Source organism: Ciconia boyciana, chromosome 4 (genome assembly GCF_034638445.1).
Source record: "Ciconia boyciana chromosome 4, ASM3463844v1, whole genome shotgun sequence".
NCBI classification, from domain to species: Eukaryota; Metazoa; Chordata; class Aves; order Ciconiiformes; family Ciconiidae; genus Ciconia; species Ciconia boyciana.
The window spans coordinates 28,859,812-28,885,650 of record NC_132937.1 but is presented as its reverse complement, the minus strand read 5'-3'; the positions used below and the strand labels follow the sequence as shown (position 1 = coordinate 28,885,650).

At 38.5% G+C, this 25,839-nt stretch overlaps 1 protein-coding gene across 1 annotated transcript in view; it reads right to left on the bottom strand.

Annotated features, from left to right (window-relative positions):
- The window catches only part of WDR70 (WD repeat domain 70), a 161,688-nt gene that overhangs the window by 58,368 nt on the left and 77,481 nt on the right, over positions 1-25,839 (bottom strand). The window contains 3 exon segments of the mRNA XM_072860900.1: positions 8,278-8,293; positions 11,648-11,862; positions 19,318-19,340. Of these exon segments, the coding sequence (XP_072717001.1) occupies positions 8,278-8,293; positions 11,648-11,862; positions 19,318-19,340 (254 nt within the window).

Genomic DNA, 25,839 nt, shown 5'->3' with positions numbered 1-25,839 from the left:
TCATGCCAGAGCTGATCCGATGAAGGCCTGTTTTGACTGTCTGAATTCATTTTTGCATTTAAGCAAAAATATAAATGACATTTCAACCCTGCTGTTGAATGACCCTACCACTGTTCCTGCATATGACAGTAACAGCACAAACTAAATCTAGGAAAGTGTTCCTACCAGATATTATGGCTCATGCTATGTACTATCCATAATGCCTGTTATCCCAGTGTCTGTGAAGGTTTCTAAACAGATTTATTTTTGACAGACACCAGCATGTTGTTGACCTCTTCCAGCCATACTCCATAAGATGCAGAAAAGAGTAAAAGCTCCAACAACACAGACTAAACTTCAGAGAGAGGGAAGTTTCTCTTTGCTTCAGTGAAAACATAAAGCCACTGTTTTCCCACAGGAGAAGCGTCATGAAAGCAACAGTACCAAGGGCAGAAGTGGCTACCCCTGATAGGAAAGAGGGTCTAATAATACCCTTTCCTAGAGCAAAAAGGAGCACTCATTAGAGGCAGGCACACTGCTGCAGTGCTAGTAGGAAGCCAGTCTTCCTCTGGGGGTTCGCAAAGACCATACCACTTTACAAGGTGGTAGAAGCTCCCTGACGAAGCTCCCTGACAAAGCTCCCAGAAATCTTCCTTGCCACTGTAGCCATAGTTTCTGACTGATGGTAATAGGTTTATTATACTCTGCTCCAGGTAGCTTTAGACCTGACTACAGGAATCCTGCTGATGTGTCTATCAAAGGGCAAACAAATTAAAAATCAACCTTTTGTGTGGTAGCATCCCCATCACCACCATGGCGTCATTTGTGTTTGCTGCTCAGTAGTGTAGAACTTGGTCCAGAATGGTGTGATGAAATAATTCTTTTAATATTTATTTTTTATTTAGAAAGAAACAAAATCTTTTTTATCCCATATTTTATCATCAAAGTAATCAAAGTAGCTGTTTGTTATAAGTTAGGGTCATGAGTTAGTTGTTTTCTTCCAAGGCACTTGGAGCCACCTCAGTATCTGCTTTTTTTAAATTATGTTGTTGTACCTAGGGAGTGATTTTGGTGTTTGATCAATTCCCTTCTTTAGTTCTGACTAGTAATGCACACCATGAGTGTTTCATTCAGTTTTCTGCTTCCACTGTTTTTCTGGTGCCATTCCAAATCCCCCAGCTGTATGTAGTGAGAGTAAAAACACTTTTGGAACTTTTGGAAGAACACTTTTTTTGTCTCCATGACACTGACCAAATGCATTCTGGCTCTGCCTTGCCTTTCTCCAAACTTCCTCAGCATGATCATGATCCATTATAATCACCTGCCTCAGAAGATTTTTTCGTTTTGTCATAAATCTGTGGTTTTTTCTAACGTATGTTATTTTGTCAGTGCATGGTTTTTCTTTAAGGTTCACGTACATGTGCATTTACAGTGCACATTAGCAGAATGATCTGTCAGCTTGTTTGAAATATTATGAACACTGTCAACTTGGCTTAAAATAACAGCTTCAAAGGACATAAAAAATAACTTCCTTCAAACTTCCAATGAATAGTGGAAACAATAGTGTGAAATAGCCAATCATAACATAGCACATTAGAACACTCTCAGTTTAAATATTCTGAGACGTAGAGAAGTATCTGGCAAATGTGGGGAGTTGGATAGTGTTAGTGGTCAAAATAAGACAGGACCTTGAAAATTATTGATTCACAGGACAGTGCAGTAAAACCACTAGATTTACCTGCAGTTCAAATAGGTTCAAATTCCTCATCTTGCCTATGCTTGGCCATCCAGAGCTTTTTGCAAGACCAATAGTAATACCTATTGCTGAACAAGCTGATCCATGGAGCCAGTCTTTCATATCAAGAATGAAGTGTGTCTTGCAATCAGTAAACCTCTGTGTGCCCCAGTTTTCCTGTATAGAAGTGGGAGTATCTCATTCATAGAGATATTGAAAGACTGAAGTAATTTTCACAAAGACTATTAGTACACTTGATGGGTAGGTTAAAAATGTATTGTGAGTTAAAATTGTTTGAAATCTCTTTAATGAACAAAAAAGCTCCCTTCATTTTCCACCCTAAACAGGAAAGGATTGAGATGTTTTCCATTGATTACAAATAGGATTTACTAGGGTGAGAAAGGCTGAACTTCTTAGTTAGCCTTTCTTAGTCCTTTAAACTACCTGATGAGGCTACCTGTTATGTGAATTTTCCCTCCAGCTTTTCCTGGGTGCATTCAGCTTCTCTGCATATGGCAGCCTGAATCATATTTCTCAGTGTCACACTTCACATTTTATGGTAATATCATTGCAGCTGTGATACAAAAATATTGATAAGGAGTTTGTAAGGAGTGGTGATGTCTTTTAAATGCCTTTAAGACCTAAAAAACAGCTTGTACACCCAAAATCTTGTCTGTGTTTTTTCTAGCTATATTAAATTGGGTCTGGTTAGAAACTCTGAGTAATTTTTATAAGCTTTTAGCTATTTAGTGTCTGCACTGTAAGTAGTAAAGAATTAGCTTCCACAGATATATCAGTAATAGGTTTATCTTTTTATGTAGTGTAAATCTGAACAGGAAAGATGCAATGTTTTCTGATTTTCAACATAATTTAATTCTCATTAAACATAAATTGATTCAGTGCTCAGGAAGAGATTGTTATAGCTAGTGATTAACTATTAACTTCTATTTTTTTTTTACTTTCTTGTTTCATAAAAGACCTAGTGGTATGTTTAACTCCAATCTATTTCTTCAGCTATTTCCTGCTCAAAAATGAGCATCTACTACAGTATTGCTGAACTACTGCTTTGCTAGTGTTTTCTTTTTTCCTGGCTTTAAAACCTTATTTTGATTTTTAAATTGCTAGAATAATTTATGTGTTTTGGTCAGTTATAAATTACTTAGCTAAAGCTTAAAGTGATTTTACAGAACTTAAAATGCACAATAATAATGAAATCCCACACTGTACTAATAGACTGCCCACATGAATATCCCCAAAAGTGGTGTGATCAGGTGGTAATCTCAATAACCAGTTTTCCACACGCTCTTAAGTCACCCTATCCTCAAACTAAAAAAGGGAAGAAGAGTGGGATGTCACAGTATGCTCTGAAGTTAAGCAGATCTAAGCTCTGTACATTTTTAATTACTAATACTCATGTTAAAAGTATTTTCCAAATAATTGCATGATTTATAGATGTAAGATAAATACATTTCTGCATTTAGTGATTGCTTTGAAAGGGGTTTTGTAAGCTTTAGTTTTGTAATGCACTGTGACTGTAGGGAAGTTTTAAGGAAGAGTTTTCAGAGGTGAAGTTTTACAAGTAACGGAGTCATTTTGAAGAAATACTGTACAAGTAAGGACACAGATTTAGATAATACAGAAAGATCATGTAAGATACATTTTTGGGGGGCTTAAATAGGGTGACTCTTTAATTTTGGAATGGGAATCCAAGCCCACACCTTATTTGGAAAATTTTTTGTAAACTTTATTTTGCTGTTTTTGATGGATTTTACAGCTGATGCTGCCAAGACAGAGTAGTGAAAACTAGTAGTAAGATCTGAGACTTGCTGTAAATATTTTCTCCATTAATTGGAAAGTCCTTTGAGGGGATATATACCCATGCTTTGGGAAGATGAGATTGTTGGATCTTTGCAGTTACAGGATGCTTTTTGCATATGCTGACATGCAAAAGACATAGACCTTGGTAATAAATTCTTGAAATGTATGTCTGATGTCAGTCTACTAAAAAGCTTAATTAGTGTGCTTATGCCTATTGAGTTGCAGTTTCTACTAGGCAGAGATCATAGCGTGTATTTGGCATCTGATGGTTCACAGCATTCCAGGATCATGCTCTTTTCACACGAGCTAGATTTTATTTGTTACTTTGGCCACGGAATATTCACTTGTCTATTTGGATATTTTGTTTTATTTTTGTTTCTATAGAATTTTGGGTTTATATTGATATATTCACAGCATTAAAATTATTCCAGTGAAATGTCAATATTTAATAGAAACAATTTACAATGACTATTCTTAAATTTGCTGAATATCACTACTACAGCTAAACATCAGACAAATCTTCCAATTTCCCCCAAGTATGTAACATGTGTCATACTTTGAAGAGGGCAGTCTGGCTACATCTGGAAATTTCTTGTGTAAATACAAGATGAAAGATATCCAAATATACTATATTCCCCTTTCAAACTTAAGGTAAGTTTTCCATATCCATAATATCCTACCCTTTCATTCCATGTGTGTATGTGCCAGACCTCTGCTCCAGAAACTGGAAATCACACACAAGCTTGCCAGCAGCAAATATTAACAGATTCATATATTACTCCTTTTTGTATATGTCCGGTTTAGCGAGTATATCACTATGTGTACCCTGAAACTAGCTGCAGTAAAGAATCTGACAACCATATGCTAAGATAAAATGTGCCCTGCTGTATTTCTAAGTGCATTTCTCTCTTACGTAATAAACAGTTTATAGTTAAGAACTATCTAAATGTTTGCACTATCTAATATAGTGATGAAAGGCAATTCTAAATCTTGAAGTCTCTCACACCCCAATGAAAATAGCATAAAGGAGTTTACTTTGGATTCATGTATGGTTAAAGGAAAAACGCTTACCCCACGAGGATTATATATCTTTCTTTGGTTTACTATTTAGAAAAATAACAGTAGAGCTTAAAGAAATGATTCAAACATGACAATTTGAGAAGAAAAGAGTAGGCATTATAGCAACACGATTAACCTTAATAATATTGTGTTATTAATGTAACACGAATAATATTAAGGAAATACAATGATAAAATAATGAAAAATAGTGAAACAGAAATAGAAGAGTCTTCTTCAGCTAGCTTTGTTATTTTAGAGAAAATTTTCTTCTGTAAATTTACTCTTTAAATTTGTTACAGAATTTTTTTATTCTATAAATATAACAAAAAAAAAAATCCTTATATACAGAGGTATCATGGTTTAATGCAGCAGGCAGCTAAACATCACACAGCCATTCACTCACTCCGCCACAGTGAGATGGGGGAGAGAACTGGAGAAAAGGTAAAACTCACGGGTGGAGATAAAGACAACGTAATAGGACAGAAAAGGAAGGGGAAATACTAATAATGATAAAAGAATATACAAAACAAGTGATGCACAATGCAATTGCTCACCACCCGCTGGCCGATGCCCAGCCAGTTCCCAAGCAGCGACCCTGCCCCCTTAGCCAACTCCCCCCAGTTTTTGTTCAGCATGACGCCATATGGTATGGAATAGCCCTTTGGCCATTTTGGGCCAGCTGTCCCGGCTGTGTCCCCTCCCAGCTTCTTGTGCACCCCCAGCCTCCTCGCTGGCAGGGCACTATGAGAAGCTGAAAAGTCCTTGACTTAGTGTAAGCGCTGCCCAGCAACAACTAAAACATCAGTGTGTTATCAACATTATTCTCATCCTAAATCCAAAACACAGCCCTATACCAGCTACTAGGAAGAAAATTAACTCTATCCCAGCCAAAACCAGGACAGTATCCACCCCTTATTCTATACCATCTACGTCATGCCCAGGTCCCACACTTTCCAATACATCTCAATTAATGACCACCATCTTTCCTGTCTTTTGATATACACACACAGATATCATTCCCTTGGTCTATGGGCCATCCCTCTAAAATGTCCATTGAGTTCATTTAGTCCATGGCTTTGGGCTCCATCTGTCATAACAGTCCTTCAGGGCAGGAGAGATGGTGTGTGGTGTTGGATTGATGCATGCTGAAGCCAGTTCTGGTTCCATCACTGCTGCGCTTGAGTGATTCTGTCATCGCTGCAATTTCCTCGGTTTTCACCAAAACTCATTCTTCATTAATTTGGGTGATTCTTACTGTGATACCATTCATATGGCATATAGCAACCATAGTAGCGATGACACACAGTATTATATAGCAATTAACATCGTACAATTCAAATCATGAACTATTCTCACCCAAAATCAAATCCCCTTGAGGTACACAGCAGACTTCCCCATCCTTCCGCATCACCAACCAAGTGCACCCAGGTCCTTGAGCAAAAGCAGTCCCACGAATGGGCTTGCCTTTGCCTGAGGCAGGAGTAACCCAGACTGTCTTCCCCAGCATGTTTTTTATGTGCACTACAGGGACCTTATCCCCTTCTACAGTACATAAAAGTTTGGATTGGGCAGGGCCAGCTCGATTGGCAGATCCCCTAGTGGTGACTAACCAGGTGGCCTTTGCTAAATGTGTATCCCAATGTTTGAATGTCCCAGCACCCATTGCTCCCAGTGTAGTCTTTAACAGTCCATTGTATCGTTCGATTTTCCCAGAGGCTGGTGCATGGTAGGGGATGTGATATACCCACTCAATGCCGTGCTCTTTGGCCCAGGTGTCTATGAGGTTGTTTCGGAAATGAGTCCCGTTGTCTGACTCAATTCTCTCTGGGGTGCCATGTCGCCATAGGACTTGCTTTTCAAGGCCCAGGACAGTGTTCCGGGCGGTGGCATGGGGCACAGGATACGTTTCCAGCCATCTGGTGGTTGCTTCCACCATTGTAAGCACATGGCGCTTGCCTTGGTGGGGTTGTGGGAGTGTGATATAATCAATCTGCCAGGCCTTCCCATATTTATGTTTTAGCCATCATCCTCCATATGTCCTGGTTTCGGCTGGGATAGAGTTCATTTTCTTCCTAGTAGCTGGTATAGGGCTGTGATTTGGATTTAGTATGAGAATAACGTTGATAACACACTGATGTTTTGGCTGTTGCTAAGTGGTGTTTACACTGGTCAAGGACTTTTCGGCTTCCCATGCTCTGCTGGGCGCACAAGAAGCTGGGAGGGGGCACAGCCAAGATAGTTGATCCAAACTGACCAAAGGGCTATTCCATACCATATGGCCTCATGCTCAGTATATAAACTGGGGGGGGAGTTGGCCGGGAGGCAGCGATCGCTGCTCGGGGACTGGCTGGGCGTCAGTCGGCGGGTGGTGAGCAGTTGTATCTTTTTTTTTTAAAATTTTTTTTTTCTTTTTCCCTCCCTTGGGTTTTGTTCCTCTCTCTCTCTTGTTGTTTTCCTTCTCATTACAATTCATTATTATTATTATTATTTTGTTCCAATTATTAAACTGTTCTTATCTCAACCCACGAGTTTTCTTACTTTTGCTCTTCCGATTCTCTCCCCCATCCCACCGGGGGGGAGTGAGCAAGCAGCTGCGTGGTGCTTAGCTGCTGGCTGGGGCTAAACCATGACAGTCCTTTTTGGTGCCCAACTTGGGGCACGAAGGGTTTGAGATAATGACAGATTAACCAGAGCATATTAAGGAATTTAGATCTGTTAGTAGTTCTGGGATGCAATATTGATCCATCTGTTCCTAGCATTGGTTTACCTGATCTGCACCATGCTCATTTTTTTGCTGTACATGTTAAAGATCGGTGTTGGTTTTTGCAGTTTGCTGTGCTCTGCTTTAATTGGTGATGTTTTGCCTGTGAGATTTGTTATTAAAACAGTGACCTTGGGTTTATTTTGGTATCTAAGTGCTGTACTGAAACCGTTATTGTATGTCGGGTACCACCTTATGGAGACAATTCACACTTATACTTCTTCCTCTGAGAGGTTTTTTATGGAGGAAATGCAGAATTGTACCTTCCCTACTTTCTTCTATGATGTTCCTCCTTCATTACAATAACTTTTCAGTATCTTGAACATCCTTGGGTAGTTAAGATACATCTATTGGTATTGCTTGGGAATGATGTTTCGATTTTGTCCAAGATTAGTAAGCAATTTAAGAATATCATCCAGAGATCTGCCCCAAGGCCGGATAGTTATGAGTGGAAGGGTGTGTGGGGTAGCATGGGCAAATGCCTAAGTTATTGGGCACCTCCAGTGTTTTGGAACTTCACCCCTGAACAAGTGCAGAATCCTGAAAAATTAGTAGACTATTTGGAAAAAGTATGTTGTCACCCTGACAATTCTAGGGAGACACAAATCACTGCAATGTGCTGGGGCCTGGCCCATGCCTACCGAGCCCTGTTCAACACTATTCAGAACCCTCAAGGATGTGGTGACAAAATGACAGGCACTGCGGCTGCTCCAGCCCCGCCTGCAACAGGCACTGCAGCCGCAGCTGCTCCGGACAACTCTGTTACAAGCATTGCGGTTCAAACAGGGAACGAACCCGTGTCAGTATCAGTCGCCCCTATACACAAGAAGAAATCCTGGAAGCGAAAGTCAGCTCGTTTAGAAAGGGAAGATGAAAAAGCAGGGCCATCACAGGGAGAGGAAGAGGAAGAACTCGTAAATGAGACAGAAACCACCCGATCCCTATCCCTGAGTGAGCTGCGAGATATGCAAAAAGATTTCAGCCGTCGCCCAGGCAAGCACATTGTCACCTGGCTGCTCCAGTGCTGGGATAGTGGGGACAGTAGCCTGGAATTAGAGGGTAAGGAAGCCAAACAGCTGGGATCCCTTTCTAGGGAAGGGGGCATTGACAAAGCAATTGGAAAAGGGGCACCAGCCCTCAGCCTCTGGAGGCGACTCCTGTCAGGTGTGAAGGAAAGATATCCCTTCAAGGAAGATGTTGTATATCGCCCCGGGAAATGGACCACCATGGAGAGAGGTATCCAGTACCTGAGGGAATTAGCTGTGCTGGAGGTGATTTATGGTGACCTGGACGATGTGCGGTCACCCACAGATCCAGATGAAGTCCAGTGCACAAGACCTATGTGGCGGAAGTTGGTACGAAACGCACCACCGTCGTGTGCCAACTCATTGGCAATACTGACCTGGAAAGACGGAGACGGTCCAACAGTGAATGAAGCTGCTAGTAACCTCCGGGAATATGAAGAAAGTCTCTTCCTCCCTTGTCTCAGCTGTGGAGAAACTGTCCCGGAAGGTCCAGCGACTCGAAGAAGATATGTCCTACTCCCCACCTGTATGGACCAGCGTCTCAGCTATTAGGAGTCAGCATTCTTCTGCTCGAGAGAGGATATAGAGGGTGCACACCACGGGGCACCCTGTGGTTTTACCTGCGTGACCACGGAGAGGACATGAGGAAATGGGATGGAAAACCTACCTCGACCCTAGAGACACGGGTACGTGAGTTGCAAGGAAAAACAATCACCAAAGGGGGTTCTTCCAGGAAAATTGCTGCTCCGGTTTCCAGTGGGCAGTTCCCCAGACAGAGTAAAAGGGCTGATCTTACTCCTGATTTTAATGAAGGGACTTCTGACTCGTATATACAAGAAATGGGTAATGAATACTATGACCAGAATTAGGGGGGCCCTGCCTCCAGCCAGGTGGAGGAAAGGGACAAGCGGGTTTACTGGACTGTGTGGATTCGATGGCCTGGCACATCAGACCCACAGGAGTAGAAGGCTCTAGTGGACACCGGTGCACAGTGCACCCTAATGCCATCAAGCTATACAGGGGCAGAACCCATCTGTATTTCTGGAGTGACAGGGGGATCCCAACAGCTGACTGTATTGGAGGCCGAAGGGACCCTAACTGGGAATGAATGGCAAAAGCACCCCATTGTGACTGTCCCCATTGTGAGAGAATCGAGAAAAAAGGTAAATCTCGTGGGTTGAGATAAAGACAACGTAATAGGACAGAAAAGGAAGGGAAAATACTTATAATGATAAAAGAATATACAAAACAAGTGATGCACATTGCAATTGCTCACCACCCGCTGGCCGATGCCCAGCCAGTTCCCAAGCAGCGACCCTGCCCCCTTGGCCCACTCCCCCCAGTTTTTGTTCAGCATGACGCCATATGGTATGGAATAGCCCTTTGGCCATTTTGGGCCAGCTGTCCCGGCTGTGTCCCCTCCCAGCTTCTTGTGCACCCCCAGCCTCCTCGCTGGCAGGGCACTATGAGAAGATGAAAAGTCCTTGACTTAGTGTAAGCACTTGTCCTGGTTTCAGCTGAGATAGAGTTAATTGTCTTTATAGTGGCTGGTATGGGGCTATGTTTTGGATTTGTGCTGAAAACGGTGTTGATAATACAGAGATGTTTTAGTTGTTGCTGCACTGGTCAAGGACTTTTCAGCTTACCGTGCTCTGCCGGGTGCAGAAGAAGCTGGGAAGGGGCACAGCCAGGACAGTTGATCCAAACTGGCCAAAGGGCTATTCCATACCACATGATGTCATGCTCAGTATATAAAGCTGGGGAAGAAGAAGGAAGGGGGGGACATTCGGAGTGATGGCGTTTGTCTTCCCAAGTAACCATTACGTGTGCTGGAGCCCTGCTGTCCTGGAGATGGCTGAACCCCTGCCTGCCCATGGGAAGGAGTGAAGGAATGCCTTGCTTTGCTTTGCTTGTGTGTGTGGCTTTTGCTCTTCCTATTAAACTGTTCTTATCTCAACCCACGAGTTTTCTCACTTTTGCTCTTCTGATTCTCTCCCTCATCCTATTGTGGGGGGAGTGAGTGAGCGGCTGCGTGGTGCTTAGTTGCCAGCTGGGGCTAAACCACGACAGCACTGCCCATCAACAATCAGTGTGTTATCAACATTATTCTCATCCTAAATCCAAAACACAGCACTATACCAGCTACTAGGAAGAAAATTAACTCTATCCCAGCCGAAACCAGGACATAGAACAATTTTACAGTTAGGATGAATTTTCAAGCTTCATGCCATTAGGAAGTTTTACTGGGTTTAGAGTGAAAATAAAAACAGAAATAAAAATAGATGACAATCCCAAAATACAGGCTGTACTTTGAATATGATCAACGGGCTTTCTTTCCCTTTTACATCTATACATTTCCTCTTGCCTCCAGCAATCAAATTTTATTCAATCTTTGTGAAAAGTTCCCTAAATTGCCTGTTTTCCGTTTTAAAATCAAATGTTTTGAAAGATGAAGTTGAACAGACTAATGTAACTTCTATCAGTTCAGTATTATTTCCCCAAAGCCATCCTATTGGAATTGTACAGCTTTAAAAATTTTATGATGTCAGTTTGATTCAATGGATTCCCCCCACTTCCTCCATATTCTTATTTTGGCTTCCAAAAAAATTGACTCTAATCTCTTTTTCTCCTCCTATGCATGCCATAAATACTCATCCCATTGAAGTCAAAGGGACTGGGCATCAATTCTTTGTGTAAGATGAGCATAGAAGAGATATTTCATGATTAATTTAAAAAGTAGTAAAGCTTTGCCTGGTAAATTTGTACTCCATATTGCAAAATTAAACCCTTTGAATTGGACTGGTTTGTAAACTACTACACAAAGCAACAGCGACCATTGATTGCTCTAAACTTCAAATGATAAAGTAGTTGTAAGAACTGTATGCGTTTTTCATCACTTAGATTCATAACTCCTGGAAATTCAATTTCAAGTTCAATATGAGCAGAAGAAGTTACAGAGTATATTTCATAATTTTACACATATTTAAAGACTTTAAAATAGTTTTGATTCTGACTCTTTCTAACCACATTCCATTTCCATAAATTGTTCAAATTTTCCTTAGTGTTAAACTTTACAGTTTGGACAATGTAATGACATTTGCCATTTAATGTGCAGCATTACCCTTATCCTCACCCACTTGGATGCTATTCTCCTCTGCCTGGTGTCTGGATGAATAACTGATTTCAGTATGAAATTTTATGAGTTACTGCTGAATGTATTCAATATCTCAAATAAAATATGGAAGTATACCTTTTTAATTACATAAGAACCAACAAGAGCCATATTGACAGCCAGCTGCAATAACTTTACCATCTCTGCTGTATGTGCAAGTTGTAGTAATCACCCGTTTACCTTGAACTGATTGTGGTTTAAATACACTCTCGTGCTTTTTTTCATTGCTAACATCCCATGTCCTCACAGTTCTGGAAAAATATTTAAATAAAGAGTTGTTTTAGATAAAGTTACTACATACGAAAAAATTATTCTTATGATATAACCAAACACTTTTTTCAGCATAAATGGCATATAATATTGTTCAAATAAAGTTGTAATGACAAAATAGCATTTAAGATATGGTATGGCAGTCATGAAACTAAAGTTACTTTTCAAGCAAGAAACATCATATTCACTAACATGCATGTGAAGGTGTTAAAAAAAAAAATCAGTTCTTCCCAAGCTCTCATGTAAATACATAAAATTATTTACAACTGGACAAATGACCAAAGCTTAATACAAAGGTCCTACATAGTCTCCACTGTCAATGGAAATCAGGAAGATTAAAGTATTCAGTCCTTTACAAGAATGAAGACTTCAGGAAACAGGCATTAATGCTTATACAAATTCATTAACTAAACAGAGATTGTCTTAATTGTTCTGACATGGCAACAACTGACAAACATTTAACTGCAGTATTGCAGACTGTCTGGTTATTCTTCAGGCTTTTCTTTATTTTAAAATAAGGCATTTTAAACAATTAATTGCAGTATTATTGTAGTTCTCTCACTAATACTGAAGGTCTTAGAGTTCTGTTGTAAAAGTGTTCTTCAAATATTTTACAAAGACTCATTTATGTAACATTGTTTTTTCAAGTTCAGTTTTTCACACATGATTAGCAAAATAAATACACCCTTTTTCTATTTAATGGGAAAAGAATATCTGCCTGGATCTTCAATGTTTCTTAGATACACAAAAACATCCAAATGAGAGAGAACTAAAACACTGAGATACAGGTGGACTCTTTAAACTGTCTTAGATACAAATGTTTTCTGTCCATTTAATATGTTGAGTTCTTTCCAGATAAAAATTCAAAACTCTTCTGGCATCTAATGCAGAGAAGAGTTTCAGGATTTAGCAAAGGAAGGAAGATCATTAATTTAGAAATAAATCACTAAGTTCTCAGGACAACCTCATTTGTTTAGACTATACAAACATTGCCTATGATCCAACAGCACATAATTCAAATCAAATACCACTTTAACAAAGCTGCCATTTTTCCAGAACAAGACAAGACACTGTAGCACAACATTAGCAACTTCCATCAGAGCTACAAGACCAGACAGGCTACAGAACTGACATATATAACTCTAGGAAAAAACAGACAAGAAAATGAGCTGGAAATAGCTCATGGAAGTTATATTCAATTGCGTGTTTAATGAGAGTAATGAAAAATCAGAAACTGAAACAGAATGAATCTCCAGTTGTCCCTAATAAAGCCAAAATTAGTCCCTTTTAAAAAAGGTCTTCAAATCTCATATCTGTAAGGCATCATTTAATTGCTCTATTTGGAGCTCTAGCATAAGACATTCAAGTGTTCTGATGGTTGGGGTTTTTTTCATGTTAAATGAAACATTAGATTATGATGCATTTTCTAGGGTCACCTAAATAAACCCATTCTGCTATATGGAACAGGTTGCCCAGCAGGGTTATGGAGTCGCCATTCTTGGAGATATTAAAAACCTGACTGGACATGGCTGTGGGCTAGGTGCCTAGGCAATCCTTCTTTGAACAGGATGGTTGGACTAGTTTTGAACAGGAGGGTTGGATTAGAGGATCTTCAGAGGTCCTTTTGATCCTCAACCATTATGTGATTCTGAGATTCCCCTTTTCCTCTCCATGCATTGTCAATAACCATGTCAATCTCCTACCTTTCAATAGGCACCTTGACACTTTCTCCCATTCTGATATTTACTCAAAACTTGAGTCTTTTTCCAGTCCTTTTCCCTCATAATATTCAATCGTTCCAGAATCTCATTTGAATATCCTGTACCTCCTCTTTTCTTCCTCCTCTTGTGATGACCATCTCCTGCTGGAAAGCTACTTCCTCTCTTATAGCACAAGTTTCCCAGGACTGCCTTGGCATACCCACTTCTCAGATGGTGTACCTAATAACATGGTTATGCGCAGGGAAGTTTAAAGTCTGCCTCTCTATACTTGCCTTTTTATCTAAGATGCCTCACAAGCATCTCAATTGCAATTCCAAAAACAACCTCTGAGAATCCTTCACCATCCTAATTCTTCATTTCTGCTGGCACAAAAAGACTTTTTAAAGCCTTCAGTCTCCTCTCTTTAGGGCTCAATGTCCTGTCAAAACCTCAATTGCTTCACAACACTATAGAGCATATCCAAACCTTCTTATTCATTTTACCTTTCAAGTGTAAAAAAAGAAGTAACACTTGTATAGTTCTCTTACGTAACATAACACATCAAAAAAACGCGATCCCTAAATCAACTGTAATATCAGCAGGTCAGAAGAAAAATCCAGGTTTCCTGAGCTGTTGCTTCTGCTGCAGACAGTTGGCCACACTCCCTCATGTGAGTTACATGCCCTGTTAAAAATGTCCACATAGCCTATAATATGTGTTTCCTTAATGTCCCCACACTGAATGTGTGTTTATTGTTGCCTTGCTGATATTGGACCTAACTATAAAACTTTTCTACTAAAATAAAATAAACATTTTATAAGAAATCATCTAGATATTATTTACAAACTGATCAGTCATTCCCAGAGAGCCCTTAACTCTTGAGCTAAGACTGAGCTCTTTAATCTCTTCTTTCAAGTCAGATCTTTTAAGTATTTTTATTCTTTATGGAAACATTTCCATTTTTTATTAAAAAAATGGACATCATATTGCAAACATATCTCATAATACAATGGACAAAATTTCAGCTTACCACATGAATCAATCTGCCCACAGTTTCTGACTGGATCACCACCAACCAAAACATTAGGAGTCATCTATAAACTATATATGTTTTCTATTTTCTTTCAGACCAGTGATGGACTAGAAACATAGGGATCACTGAAGGACCTCAGAGAGATACTTTCACTACCCCATCTAAGGGCCTTCATCACGCAGTCTGAGTATGATGTAGACTAATTTGTTCCGACATTCCCCTTTTATTCTCCATGCTCTGTCAATAACCATCTCAACATCCTGTCTCTTCTTTCAGCAGGCACTTTGATGTTTTCCCCCTGTCTACTGTTTACACGTGAAACTTACTTGAAGCCTTTTTCCAGTCCCTTTCCCTCACAACACCTAATCCTTCTCAAAATTTAACTCCTCACATTCTAGCCAGGAAAGGGGATAAACGAGAAAGGAAGCACAGAAACCCAAATAATTTACCTTCAAGGAATATGTCTTTAAACTGGCAATATGGCAAACAAATGCTAACTAAGGCTGCTTCTGTATTTTTTCTTCTCTTCTGCTACTGACCCTCAGTCACCATACCATATCACAGTCAACTCAGCACAATTTGGAATTATGTCTTTGCTTTTTAAAGAATATTCTGGACCATTTATGCCTCTTCCTCCTCCTCCGACATAACAAAAAAATAACTGAGATTACATTATAGAAGTCCCATTTTCACCTCCTAACCTACTCTGGGTCCAATCTAATGTTGTTTGTGTTGAAACAAATAAAATTTTTTACTGTTGGATCAATCAAATCAGTTCCAGAAGATGCCTTTGGTCTAAAAAGCTTCTTACTAAGAGTATCTCCCTAGGCCTAAAATAAGTGTGGGATGAAAGAATAATGTTGGTTTAGGCTCTATGTTGCAGCATTTAGCAGAAGTATAACACTAATATTTATCTGTTGTTGGGTATAACCAAGATATTTTTGAACTTCACTGAAAACAAAAGGAAAACATTTCCTGAATGAGTTTCTGTGGGTTTTCCCCCTCAGAAACAAACTATGTTCAATTAAAGTTTTTTCTTTAGCAAAAACAACATATAGGGATTGTTTTAAACTATCCCTCCAACATATAATATCTTTCTTTCTTAATATACTGAATGATACTCACAGCCAAATAAATATTTTTAATTTCTCTTTCATAAATTTATTTTCAAAGAAAACTTCCATGAAAAAGGTTCCACATCCACAAGTTTAAATTTAACTTCTTAAATGGTGGATTCCACATCTGCAAAACAGATTTTGTAAAGTTCCTGTATTTGCCAAGAGCAATTGAAAGCAACTTAGAAAAGGATGGGAATGTTCTTTTGGAAAGGTAATGCGGATATTTTCCTGACTGCTGAGAAGTTAAATGACCCATATTTAAATAAACAACTAATTTAATTATTGGGGTCTAGGGTTTTGGGGTTTTTTTTCCCCACAAATGGTTATTCTCTCCCCCCCCCCCCTTTTTCTAGTGTTCTTATGATGTTATTACTAAGTCAAAATTTCTGATAAAATTAATTCTTGACAATGCTGCTGTATTACACAAATTATTAAAGGTATTTATGTAGCTGCATTTCCCAGCCTGCAAGCATGGAAAATTTCTCTAAGTCCTGATTCAGCAAGCCACTGCCCATTCTAATACTGTTGTAATACAGTCTGCTGAAATTCAAGGAGTGAACCAATTCAAACATTAAAAACCTAACCTTTCAAATTCCACTAAGCTTCTCTGCCTATTCCATCTCCTGTTTCTACTGGACCGCAAAACTCGCTTGCACAATAGTGTATGTTATTGGTGTTTAAATATAGTATCAATCTATTAAGTCTATTCTTAATAATTAAGTCTATTCTTATCACACTTACAATACAAAAAAAGCAACAGAATACATTACTGCTAAAAGTACAGATCAGGCTTAATGTTGTACATCTAGTAACTATATTATAATGCTTATCTTGGTAATATATTATAATGCCTACCTTTGTGATATAAGGTTGCCCAAAAAGGCTACCTTGGAAAGCTACAACATACTTTAAAATCATCATACAAATACTGCTGCAATGGAATTTATCTGCAGAGCACAGAATTCTAACTCATCAGTGATAGAAAACAGATTTTAAAAAGTGTTAAATTAAGCCTCTTTATTAAAAAAGTAACTGATCTTAAAGCAAGATTTTTGTCATCTTTTTTATAACCTAAAACAACCTTACCTACACAGGAATGAAATTAAGATGCTTATTATAATATGGTGAAAAATGACCTAAAGCAGAATATGTAAAGAGAATAGATAGATAAAAATAGCTGAAAAGTTCTGTTAAGATGCACTTCGTGCATATGGTGGTACAAGAGTATGTCAGCCAGAAAACTTTCATTACTGTATTCTCTTTGCCCTCTTTCAGCAGAAGTTATAGCCTTCTTCTGTTGAGCTCATGGGACGCAATGAAGGTTGAAACACCTGCCAGATACTGAAAAAATTTGTACAGACAAACAGACCGAGAAATCCAGAGAAACTTTCCATACTTGTTTGGCAGAAAAACTTCTAAATATGCTACCTACTCCCAGCATCTGAACAGAGTTAAAATAATTTAAACCAGAATACAAGAAAAGTCACATCCAACATAAGTAAAATCATAACTATGGAAGGAACTGCCAAAAAAATTGACACAACTTAATAATTTATAACAAACAGAAACTTTAACAGATAAAACATTTTACCAGAGTAAGAAACAAACAAAAACATCACAACTTCATTTTTATGTCATATGCAGCAAATGGGTTGAAGCAACTATGAAACTATATTTTTCTGTATTTCCAAATAAACTTGGTAGCCCTTTTAAGATAGGAAAAATTACCACCATTTAGGTAATTACAGCTGAATTATAATTACTATTTTTGGAGGGGGGAAAACAGATTCAAATCAACAATGAATGGGAACTAGTCCCATTGTCCAGTCTGAATGAATTAAAAAGCAAACCAACTCAAAATTGGAATGACACATAAGCACGCTTGTTTGCATGGAGAGTAGACTCTCTGAATTACTAAGCAACAATCCTGCTGCTGGCCACTATATGCGAGATTTGAGGAAAACTAAATTAGAAAAGGAGACAGAGAATAATTGACTATGAATGAGTATTAACTGGGCTAAGGAACCAGAACTCCTAAATGGCAGTCAGGGAGAAGAGTGGAGATGGAAAGACACAGACTGGGCAAGGAGAATAAAAGCAAGGAACAGAATATAACAGTTATAATGTCATGCCAGATTTGGCACGACTGCTTTCAAGTCAGCTGTGCAGCATGTTCATGAGAGGAAAACAGCAGCAAATGCTAACAAGTTATGACATATGATCACTTCTGGCTGAGGAACTGGCCAACAGATGCATTCAGATTGAAAGAGTTACCCACCAATATGTCTATACAACCCCTTGACAACGGAACCTCTTACGGCGCAAGAAGTCTGTTTTTATTGAAATGCAATTCTCACAAGCTTTCCAGACTGAGGAATTTTTGTGTTTTCCCAGATTAAACCACTGGTCAGGCTAACAATACAAAAAGGCACTCTTCAAAAGGGGAAAAATTTAAAAGTAGCAACAAACTTCCTAGAAATAAGCTATTAATTAACATACTACAAATTTTACCAATTTAGTATTGACACGTAACATCCAAGCAGAACTCAGATTTAGAAATTATTTGCTTGAGCCACTCAGATGTCCAACCCCTCTCTTCCTCAAGGTTATCAAAAGGAGAAAAGAATGTCTTCAGTCCACACAACTGATTAGGAGAGCTCTTCCTTGTTTCAGTTTTTGCATTACAGGAAGAGTCCCCACAGAGAATAAAAAGCAGAGTTGGAGAAACAACTAATGTACAAAGCAAGCCAGCGTGAAAACACAACATTTCCTCAATTATTTTTTGAATCAGGGCAGCAGTTCCTGTACATAAAGTTATATTGCATTTGCATATGAATTCTGTATCTATGTCAGATATTTCCTTCTAAAGGCCTGTCCAAAGTGATGGAAAAAATACCCTGTGGAATTTTGCACAAAAAATATTTAAGTACATTGTTACTTCTTTCAAAACCTGAAAATTCCACAAAGTTACAATAAGTATTTGCAGATCAGCTCATCAAAACGACCAACTCGAAATTCCACTATTCTCAATATTCAAAGATTATAGCAGCCATATTTTGCATGTCACATTAGCAGAGAGAAGGAATGACAAAATACAACACAGGAAAAATAATCCAACATTATAAATGTAGACATATTGCATTTATCAACTATCAACAGTAGCTATCAACTCAAAGCACAAGAAAGAGCATCCAGTCACATAAATGGGAAGATACCAGAATGATAGATACCAGATAATAGAAATTGCAAGATTCTGCTCTAGACTTTTTTCCGTTGTGAATTCCCACTGAATTATACTGCGCAATTCAAAATCCAGATAAATACCTTGCTATCTCCAGTCTTTAACTTCAAAGATTCTGAATGCTTTAATTCAAACCAGTAAGTTTCACCTGGGACCTAAAAGTTTTACAAGACATTTTTTCCTTTCTAAAAAGATTTTTATCTATACCTCCTCCACAGATTTTCAAAAGACCCTCAAAATTTAAACTACTTGCTCTTAACATCTCTAAAGAAAATTACATTTGTTTTCTTATATCTGGTTTATTTTTTTTGCTAAGTGTATAGATATTTGAAATAGTTATTTGTAAATCAAGTGTTCTTACATAATTAGCTAGAAAACACATTACATACAATTACATCATTTCTACTAACACATGAGGATACCAGCAATCTACTCTGAATGTAATCACAGAATCACAGAATTGTATAGGTTGGAAAAGACCTTTAAGATCATCAAGTCCAACCGTTAACCTAACACTGCCAAGCCCACCACTACACCATGTCCCTAAGCACCACATCTACACGTCTTCTAAATACCTCCAGGGATGGCGACTCAACCACTTCCCTGGGCAGCCTGTTCCAATGCTTCACAACCCTTTCAGTGAAGTAAAATTTCCTAATATCCAGTCTAAACCTCCCCTGGTGCAACTTGAGGCCATTTCCTCTCGTCCTATCACTTGTTACCTGGGAGAAGAGACCAAGAGACCGATAATTGCTATCCTGGAAAAGAGTATAACATGTTAAAATACAAATCATATACAGAAAGGTAGAAGATCTAGAGGAAAGTAAATGATAGGTAGAAAATCTTGATTTAAAAACAAAAAAAACCCCATTACTATATATCTTTTTCATTAAGGGTTATTGGCAAGGAAAGATAAGATAGTTCCAATGTAGTTACTAATGCTCAGTAGAATTTTCCTCACATCAAAACAAATAGTCTGAACATAAGTAAAACGAAAGGCTTGGTGGGAGAAACTTTACAACCTCAGAAAAAAAGATATTAAAAGAAATATGCGAATAAACATACAAATAGCAACCCCCCCCAAACGCCAAGATAGAATATGAAAGTGAAAAACAGACCAACTGTGGAAAAACAAAAAAGGTTAACTAGGCTAACTGCTGGACAGAAAGCAGCAGTAGAGGGTATGAGGCATGCAATTATTATGCCAGTAAGAGTCCATACTTCTAAGGAAGGAGGATTAACATTCTACATATATCTTATATTCAGTGCTGCTTAGAATACAGAAAAATAGAAGTAATCTCAAAACAGTGATTACATTTTGAAGACAGCATAATTGTCTGAAGAGGGGAAAAAAAAAACAAGCAAAAAAAAAAAAAAGGCAAAAAGAACCACCACCAAACCAAACAAACAGCTTCAAGAACCAATGCACAAGAATAAATTACATAAAAGGAAAATGATGTTAAGTAAAGCTTTAGATATTATTGAGAGGAAAATGCATTGCACTGAGCACTATCTTAAATACATTCAAATTCTGTAGAAGATAAATTGGAAGGCAAATCACCTGAGGCATTTAAAAAACCACAAACATGCTCCAAAACACTGTTTAAATTCCCAAAAGAGTGATATAGAAAAAGGCCTCTTCAGACTAAGAAAATGGTCTTCAAATTAAAGGCATATACTGTACTGAAAACAGGGGTTGCAGGGCTCATAGGTTAATATAAAATTTAGGTGTTCCAAACTGTGTGGGTGTGATGGTTTGCTCCTTGAAGAATTTTTCTCAGGAGATTTTAACTCAAGATAGTTATAATGGATTCAGTTTATTTGACAAAATCCCTTCCCTAGTCCAATGTACAGGCAAAAACTGAGCATGCCCATTCTGCCCAAATTCCTATAAGCCTTTCTCCCTTAGTATTTCCTTAAATATTAAAGTATTTCCTTTTGCATTTCCCTAAAACACTAAATATATTTGTTTGCATCAGTGATGAGCATTTGGGCAACTAGACTGCACTAAGAGAAAAAAAGCTTGTTAGTTTTGAATTACGTTCTTGCTGGCACTGACAGCTACTTTGCTTTGTTTCTTGTTGATGAAGTCTTCACACACAAATCTGACTGAAGAAAGAGGTTGTTTTGCTTTGCATCAGCCATTAGGTTGGCAATCATGGATGTCTGCATCAAAGCATATCACTTCTCCAGTTCAAATCAGCAAAGTGTCTAAGCAAGTCTTCAGAAAACCATCCATGGAGTAGGTTAGAGAACCATCCCCCTAAGATCTTTTCATCCAATTATTAACAGGTTCAGTGATTTTAATGAAGTATATTGAGCTCTGTAAAGAATAATAATTTAAAGTCTATGTTACACTGTGCTATTTAAAAAAACAGGCATTAGTATTTTCCTGAGACTACGTAACACTTTGCACACAAGAAGTCCTTCATTTACTATCCCAGCAATATCTAACTTCAATATTATTATTTCTATACAGAACATTAGATGAATTACAGGTATTATGTGATTGACTTCTGAAAGCTGTGACAGTAAAAGGAGGTAGAACTTTGTGCCATTTTCCAAATGGGGCAAGAAGGCAATGAACTGAGATCTCATCTCCCACTTAGTAAAGAGTGGGATGTAATCAGTCTCCCTATGGGGTACATCAGATTAAGATCAAAGGGGAAGACTTCTGGTAAAGAACATCTCCACAGTTCGAGTTACTGTCACCTGCATGAACTGAAATGACTCAAGAGCAGTCTTGCATGATACTGCTCAAGCAGGAAGAGTAAATCACTAGGAAAACAGGATGCTTTCTAAAAAGCTGATTAGTCATGGCTATAAAATAGTTAAGGCTCATTTGGATCTCAAGTTCTCCTTCACTCCAATAAATAACTATGACGGTGTGCTTCCCCTGCCCCCGACCTTTATCTCCTGCAACCCTGCTCAGGTGATAACCACCAGCGGTGATTGTAATGGATGCATCTGGTCATGATGGCTGCATCAGCTCAAAGTGGATTCAGGAGACAGATAACAACACAATAGCCTAGGGCTATTGTGCAATGCGCCCACCGAAGAAACTAAAACTTGTGGTCAGCATGCAGATATGACTATGGGTCAATCATCTTATCCCCCATAAATAGTGAGCAGCCCAAGAGCCCATTGAGCTCTCCTGCCTGGCAGTGGGCTGCATGCCAGGATCTCCCCTCGAGCAGGGACGCCTCTCAAGGTTACTCCTCGAGGTTGAGAGATTCCTTGCCGCAACAGATCCTCAGTAAGTGACTAATAGCATGCTAAACTTGGAAATCTTAGCTAAGTGATATAAAGGATTGATTGTGCATATATAATCCTTTAGACATAAACCGTTGACCAAGTCTGGGACTAGGACTGGATCTAGCCGCACCTAGACTCCTCTCTGAGAAGGAGTTTAGAAAGCAAGGGGATCCTTTTCCGAACCTCCTGACCCAACGGGAGGGTCTCCCTGACAGTTTTGTCAGACCCTGTCCTCTCTGCAGTAAATGATCAAGTGTACCTTGCCATTGAATCTTGTTAAACCACTGTCGCATTGAACTTTAACTCCCTATTCTATATCAATAAAGTATATTTTTACTTCTCTTTTGCGAGTGAAGTGCACTCTCACTCCATCTGTGACAATAACTTAGATTGGAACTAACACTCCATTAAACCAGTGGAAAAATCAACTGAAATTAAATTAAAGCAGTCGAGCAATTAAAAGCTCTCTGAAGCAACACCTCAGCTGATCCTATATACATCACAGTTTTCTTAACCATTTTTGCTGCTGTCTTAGATCTTACTCAGCCACTTTTCTGCAGCTCCATTAGCAATGAACAGCAATTAGAGGTAACAAAAATAGCATATTGCAATTCTTAAACATACTGTGATTTTTAAAGTTAAATAATCCTATTCTAAACAATGCAAAGTCTGACTCAGCTGTACAGATTAACTATGCACTTTGGGCTATAGAAAATTTTTAAAGTTACTTTTACTTCACATGTTGTAGTACAATTTCCATAAAAACTTATGAAAGGCTTCTAAAGACCAGGCCAAACTGCAGCACATAAAGTGTAAGTAAATACAAACTTATGTATTTATCATATTTTCTGGAATACACACCAAAGTGTAAGATGCTTCCCTCCTCCTCACAAAAATTCAGAAAGGAAGACAGCATATTTTGTAGAGAAGAGATATGGTTCTCCACCTCACGTCTCAAAAGAGTCATGATACAGTCCTATATCTGTCTAGATAACCACACAGAGAGCCATTTTTTCATACACTCACTCATCACCATGGTTTGCTCACATCATAATATTGCTGCTACTGAAGCTGCCCCTACATTCCTTTCTGCCCTTTGTGTAAGGCTTAAAGTCTAAAGCAGAAGGTTAATGGACTTCTGAAGATGAAAACTAAGGGAATTATGTTCCCTTATTGGTTATGTTCTCCATGTGGGAGGTTCCCATGTTCTCCATGTTTGTTATTGTTTTGCTGGAGTTGGAAATGTCTAGATTTTAAAATAGTAAAGGCAAGAGATAAACAACTAAGAAAATATTCTTAACAATCTTTTTTTCCTTTTAAACAAAAAAGACCAGAGAAGTGACTTGTTTCAGAACCCAATGCGATAAAACATCAAATATCTCTGGAGTTTGAACGTGTTACTTCTGTTTGCCTTAAGCCCTGAAATTTCAGTCTGTTCAGAAATTCACCTTTTAGTTCACTGCACAGCCTACTGCTACCTGAGCAACCTGATCTAAGTTGGCCCTGCTCTAAGCAGGGGATCAAAACAGATGAACTCCAGATGTCCTCTTCAGTCTAAGTTATTCTGTGACTCCAGACAACTTGAAAAGGATGCTTTACAATGCATTTAGAGCATATGAATATTCTTGGCAGGGACCCACACTTCTTATAACTAAAATTCTATGAACTGACATAAATCTATTCAAAAGCTAGTAAGACTAGAATTAAGTCCAAAATCACAAGGACATACAAATAGCATCAATATCACTGCCCTTAAGAGCTACTGGGAGATGCACTAAAATTAACAATGGATATTGGGAAAAATGCAGAAGCTTCAATTGGTGACTCATGTTGCTCCTACATGTCGCAGATGAGTGGAATGCACCTCACTCAAAAGAGAGAAGTAGCAATATGTTTTATTGAGGTAAAATAATAATTTGACAGGGTTCAATAAATTCAATGGAATTTAACAAAGTTTAACAGTGATTTGACAAGGTTCAATAAGTTTGATGGCAAGGTTCACATTAATTACTGCATGAAGAAACATACAAAGGAAAATTGAGTTAGAATCAAGTTAGACTGATTCACACAGAGACCGGAGATGCAAAAAAGTAAGGAAGACCCTCCCATTGAGTCACGAGGTTCAGAGTGGACCCCCTTGCTTTCTAAACTCCTTATGGAGCCTAGGTGTGGCTAGGTCTAATCTTAGTCTCAGACTTGGACAACGGTTTATGTCTAATGGAATTATCTATACAATGTTTATAATAATATTGAGTAGCTACATGGATTAGTAATGTTTCATTAGTATTAATTCAGCATGCTATCAGTCACTTACCGAGGATCTGTCATGGGTAAGGGATCTCTCCACCTTGGGTAAGGAAGGATCTCTTAGTCTCAAGTAAAGAATCTCAAACCTTGAGAGGCATCCCTACTCAAGGGGAGAGTCACCTGGAGTGCAGTCCAGCTGCCATTCAGGGAGAGCTCAAATTGGGTCCATCCTGATTGTAATATTTATAGAGTGAAGTAGTTGGCTGCTAGTCAGTAGTATAGACAAGATAGATGTCTTCGGTTTAGCTCTGGTATCTTGTTCTGTACTTTAGTTATCTTGCATTTTTGGGTTTTGAAACCACCTTTCGAAATATTTTTCTGAGGCACCTTCACTCCCTTGTACGTGAGCGAGGAGCTTTCCAGCTCACAGGCTCACCACAGGGCGTGAGGCATGTTGCTCCTTAGTCAGCCTGAACCCAAGTACAGCTAGGGGTCAAGTGTATTCGTCACACTCCACCCCGTGACTACAGTCAACTTACTTCACATCATAGAGTGATGGTACGGTCACCTCTTGCCTCTACACTATAAACATTTGACTTACCATGTTGGCACGCTTGCAGATCCATGGTAAGCAAACAGCTTTTAGTGTAAAATATTACTATTAATTACATATTATTTTTGTGCATTATTGGGTGATTTCACATGATGAACAAGGAGTATTTGCTTCGTCATGTACCAAACCTTTACATACAGAATGATTATAAGTAATAAGCATAATAATGTTAGAGCTAATAAAATCACAAGCAGATGAAGCATTAGATTCAAAGTTCCTGTTGCTGTCAGTGACCATCCGAATAAGGTATCCCACCAATGATGTTCTCCATCCTTTTTAACTCTTTCCAGAACATGGTGTATTTCTTTTGCATCATGATAAATGGTAATCAGGGTTCTTTGTCCATTTTCTTGAACTTGTTTCAGCAATCGGTAGAGATCACCATGCTGTAATAGCTCTCTTACCAATGTAAGATTCATTCCAATGGGGGTAGGTAACAAATTTTGATACAATGCGTAGTTAGATTGTAGTAATTGATGTGATGCTACAGGAGCTGAATAGTTAAAGTCGCATCCCATAATTTCAGTAAAATTCCATATACAGATATTTGAGTGATTGCTTATATCTACAGTAATATTACCTACAAATATAAAATCACAAAGGGTTCTCATACAAACATATCAATTTCCAATATACACAAGTACAGTTTCAGAGGTTTCGTCAGGATGTATCTCAAAATGGCAAACATTTTGTTCAGTGTCAAGACAAATGTCTTGGGCTTTAATGGCATTGCTTTCACAAATAAGTCCTTGTTGTTCCCGCACAACATGTGTCGTCATCAACAGTTTGCCATTTGTCTCCCTTTTGTTGGGC